The sequence below is a fragment of the Montipora capricornis genome, chromosome 14, assembly GCF_036669925.1.
Source record: "Montipora capricornis isolate CH-2021 chromosome 14, ASM3666992v2, whole genome shotgun sequence".
NCBI lineage: Eukaryota > Metazoa > Cnidaria > Anthozoa > Scleractinia > Acroporidae > Montipora > Montipora capricornis.
Genome location: NC_090896.1, coordinates 3,725,853 through 3,730,852, shown reverse-complemented (window position 1 = coordinate 3,730,852; position 5,000 = coordinate 3,725,853). Strand labels below are relative to the sequence as shown.

At 41.2% G+C, this 5,000-nt stretch overlaps 1 protein-coding gene across 1 annotated transcript in view; it reads left to right on the top strand.

The window, feature by feature from the left end:
- The window catches only part of LOC138033099 (nicotinate phosphoribosyltransferase-like), a 21,312-nt gene extending 17,199 nt beyond the window's left edge, over positions 1–4,113 (top strand). Inside the window, exon 12 of the mRNA XM_068880859.1 lies at positions 1,153–4,113. Within this exon, the coding sequence (XP_068736960.1) occupies positions 1,153–1,230 (78 nt within the window). The 3' untranslated portion in view covers positions 1,231–4,113. The remainder of the gene's footprint in view (positions 1–1,152) is intronic.
- Positions 4,114–5,000: the final 887 nt, after the last annotated feature.

Genomic DNA, 5,000 nt, shown 5'->3' with positions numbered 1-5,000 from the left:
TCTTCATTGGAACCAACGAAAATCTGATCGTACTTCCATGGCACGCCTGAAATACCTATGTTTCGTCTCTGCCAAGGGACTCATCAGAGACTTTGGGTAGGGCCAACTGCAGGTCGTATATCGCGTTGAAGTCCAGCATTCAAGCATTCAAATGCTGGTGGCAATCTGGCCTTACATCTCATAAGCATTCCCAGTTGCATAGCATTTCAAAAAGAAAAAAAATCAATTTACACGAAAGTAAGAAATTATTTTTGTGCATGCATTGATTCAGAAGTATTGCTCACCTTTCAACACTGAAAACAGATTGTTTTCAAAACGGTGTGTTTTGAATTCTCCTCTTGAACTATCACATTCTACTCCAATACGCCTTGTACTGGTTGGGTCTCTGAAGACTTCAAATGCGTGCCTCAATCCAGCGTTTCTTTTCACACGACCCCGCAAAAATGATCTCCAAGGTTGGATGGCGTTTTTCGATATGCAGAATAACCAAGGTCGATACAAGTAAATCGGTCGAGGCTCGATCTACTGCAGTGGACGATACCTCGATTCTTGCAGAATCTGCTGGTAGATTCTTGAAGAGTATGTAGGCTACGTGATTGTTCTTAGCCAATCAGATCCTTGGTATAAATGATTGCTCCGTTTGGCTCAGAAAATGGTGCCAGAGTTTTGAGTCAATCAGTTTTCCTATCTTGCCAACAGTCAGTTGGGAAATTACTAAAACCCTTTGGCTCCCAGAAGTAATCAGCATGTAAATTCTCCTCACAATTTCAATGAAATGCCAGTCAGACAAGCATTGAGAATGAAGATAATTATCGCGTTAACATGTGTGATCTTGATATGATACCAAATTCTCATGACTACCCAACAAATAAGTCAGTGGTGTTAGTTAAGAGAATGAACATTTCGATCCTGGGAATGAAAGGATTATTAATGGTAATGGTAATGGATTCACATACCGCACATACCACAGACAGTCTCATGGCGATTTACAATCCTTCCTCTAGGATCGGAGGATCGGAGATCGGATCGGATCGGATCGGATCGGAGATCGGACGTCAGCCTGTACAGACGCCTCTGGCAGCCGCTGTCAGTCCATATTTGATCTGAAGGTTGTTTGGTTTACTTTTAACGTATCTTTTTTTTTTCTTTTAGGTTTCTCTTAGTGACAGCTTATACACATTCATGCATCAGTTGTGGCTGAACCATGCCCCCATTGGAGAACTGTTCTAATGGAAAACAAACATTCAACTTGCAACATTCTTACAAGGTGGTCTTCACGTGATCGAGCACACGACACCACCTCTGACGTCATTGAATCACATAATCTATTGACGTAAGCAGGGTAGCATTCTTGAGGGAAAATATGAAAGATTTGTTCACACGAACGAGAGAATCTTGAGTCAAAAGTCGTCTGGCAAAAGCTAAGCCTGGTTCTCACATGTGCGATAAGCAACATACGAAGACGAATTTATTCTTTTGTTCAAGCGAATTCGAAAGTCTACCAGGTTTCAGGTTTTTTTTTCTTTTTCTTTGTATATTTGTCATGACTAACGCATTAGGCGTCAAAATTATTAAACATGACTTCACGACTTATTGGAAAAGAACGGGGGACTAAGCGCTAATTCTTCGCGCGGGGTCAGGGTGACGTGATTGGAAGGGCAGGTCAAGACACTCCCCGCCATGTTTGTCTTGGGCTGTGACTAGAAAAAAATCCGCCATTGTCATATGGGACACATATGACACATATCTAACCTTGCGTTAAAGAAAGCGAGGTGAATATGGTACATTTACATGAAGTGTTACCCTCGACGGTCATGAAGAACTAACCATTCTCGAATTAGTGCATGGGCTTAAATAGTGCAGACTAGTTCTTAACACTACGAACGATATACTTAAGGCGCGTGGAACGATCGGTTTTTGTCTCCTTGTTTGACCCTAAAGATGTTTGTTATAAATTTGTTTGAATTTATTTTAGTCAGGAACTGTTTGTCTTGATCTGTCCACCTAAAGGAGTTTAGCCAGTCTCCCGCAGTTTTCCGGTACGTCCTATAAAAAATATTCGCGCAGCAAGAAATTACGGTCTACGCAGTGACCTTAGTGTTTGACGCTTTCGATTTTGTTTTCAGCACGTTAAAGGAATTGGCAAAGTGATACACATTTTGGAGAGCAAAAATAGAGTAAAAAAAAAAGGGTTCAATAATGCACGGAAACAGGGCGACTCATATGGGCCTAGTTGTTCGCTAGGTGATCGGTGCCATCCGCACAATAGGCCATTTCCGAGTTTATGTCTGCCTCCTCTTTAAAGCGAGTCTAAGTGCGAAGTTTTTCTTATGATAATTAGTTTTCTTTCATATGTAAAGTAGAACCAATTACCATCACAAAAACTTCGCACTTAGACTCGCTTTGAAGAGGAGGCAGACATGAACTCGGAAATGGCCTATTCATTTTGCTAGTGCTTAGGCACTGTTCAGCTTTAAAACAAAAACGTGCAGACTGTCGGCAACTTCTAATTCATGAAGCACAGCCTATGTTGTTTGCTGAATTGGCTGTGATGCATAAAATCTCTTGCCGCTTATCACACAGGTGGGAATCAGGCTTTGGTCTAATAGTAATACTTTACTTCACATTAATTTTAATAATAAGAATTTCTTTCACAACCGGAGCCAGTCTTTCGTCCGATATTTGATTAATACGAGCCTGATTGTGTATTTCCCACGTTTCCCTTTTGTTCTAATTAGAACTGAGCTGTGCAGTAAATTTTCGGGAGTTATGGAAGTGGGAGGGGGTTGAAAGGTGGGCCTCACCCCACTGAAAAATTATGTAGTGCCCTCACCCCACCCCCTCCGTTTAGCTCTGTACCGCTCTCTGATCTCCCAGGAATTTCAACCAGTCCCTCCTTCCCTCACCTACATTTAATAGCATAAGCTTCAAATCGACCATGAGTTACGACTTGATTTGTTCGGTTACGCCATAGGCTATTTGCGAGTTCATGTTTGCCTCTTCATCAAAGCGAGTCTAAGCGCGAATGTTTTACGTATGAAAATCATACGTAAAGTACATTCATACGTAAAGTACGGTAGAACTAATTACCGTCACAAAAACTTCGCACTTAGACTGGCTTTGAAGAGGAGGCAGACATGACTCGAAAATGGTTTATTGATAACAGTGTCCCGGACGAAACGGTACCTCGTGTCGCTGTTCGCTGTAGCACCTCCATTTCCCCACACGCTGGTTGCTCATCGCTTTACCTCCCCTTAATCGTCTTCTGAATCTGCCGATTGCAGCTCCAAGTCACCAGTTGTGTCGTTGCCTTCGGTTATCAATGAGTTCACAAAGAAATTTGATACCACCCCTCTTACTGAGCATGCATGTCACCCCCTCCTCCCAAAGGCTACGCATTGATGTGCCCCTCTCCTCTAGTTTTCATGTTTTTCGTTTTAGTATATATAGTATCCCTTACCGTGAAATGATTAAAATTAAAACCAAGTAGTGATATCTCATGATATATTATGATCTAAAAGTTCATTCTCCTAACTGTTACCATAGATCTCTTTTTTGAATAGTAATGAGAATTTAGTATTACATCAAGATAGTAGCCCTTGGCTGATAATAATCTTCATTCTCAATACCTGTCTGTCTGACAATGTATTGAAACTGTAAGGTGAATTCACATACTGATCAATCGTGGAAATCAGGTTCACAATCTCGCTGAAATAGCATGTACAAGCTGATGGTTGATATGGTGATGGTTTACGAGTCAAGTTAGCTGGAGTAGAATAAAGCACCACTTTTTTGATTACACGAAACAAAATTATTCGATTTTGATTGGACGGCAGGAATCTCTTTTATCCCAGGTTGTACGATGTAAAGTCTCCATTATGTTACTATTGAAACCACGGAAAATCTGGTCGACATTTACAAAAAAGAGAGCTCGTCTGTCTAATATTTAAGCGGTATTCACTGGTACAAGGGTAAATTATACTCTATTTAACGATGTGTCCATTTTCTTGACACACGGCTTTGATTAGAAATTTAGTCTCGAAGAATCTGTGAATAAACTGTGCCTTGACACGACAAAGCTCGCAATAAACGAGGAAAAGAGATATGCACGCATCTGTATAAACTTCTTATTCAACAATTTCTTTAAATTTGAGTCATTTTAGTGAAATGATGACCCCTCAAGAGGTGGTCGGATTTTCTTCTTGATTGTCCTCTAGTTAATACCAAAAAGCCTTGGGCGCTTTCCATTCGACTTGAAGTTTTGGTTAAAAATCTCGATAATTTCGTGTGGCTAATGGAACAGCATTTTCTGATTGGCCGCTCCAATCCAGTCACATCAACTAGTATTGACAGCAATTGCGTCCGAGGATGAATAGACCAATGGAATGGGGTTTTCTGGTCCTTCCGGAATTCTGGAATTTCAAGACCACTTCGCGAGGTGTAGCCAAATTTCCAATTTTTTTTTTGCCGGAGTATTTCCGTTTCAGTCATTCCTTGCCCTTTTTTTTCGAAATTTGTGTTCGAATGGAAAGCGCATCACATCTCTTCAGTTACCGAGGTCCGCATCACCGTATATCTCCCTTAGTACAATTACGAGGACACATTTTTTGTTTAGAACCCGGGACTGGTTTGTCAAAAGTCTGGATTACTTTTTCCACCCAAAAAGGTGGTCCTTGAGTATAACTTTCAGTCCAGTCAGAAAGAAACACGAACTGCAAAATTTCGCACTTGGAAACGTTTTGACAAACTTGTCCCTCAATCATTGGAATTATTAATGTATCCTCTGTACTTTTAGGATACCTTGCTTGGCACAGGTTTCCTTGATTTCCCTGTCTAGCGAGAAGGAAATGGAAACCCCTGCAGGGGTCGTCTGCTCGATGTTCTGTCACGCATGTGCGACGTGACGCAGGAGGTCATCAAGGCGTGCCTGTATCTCCACTAATTCCTTGAGTCAAGCGAGTAAATTTGTTTTTAGGAACAGGTTCTTCCCGTGAAAAATA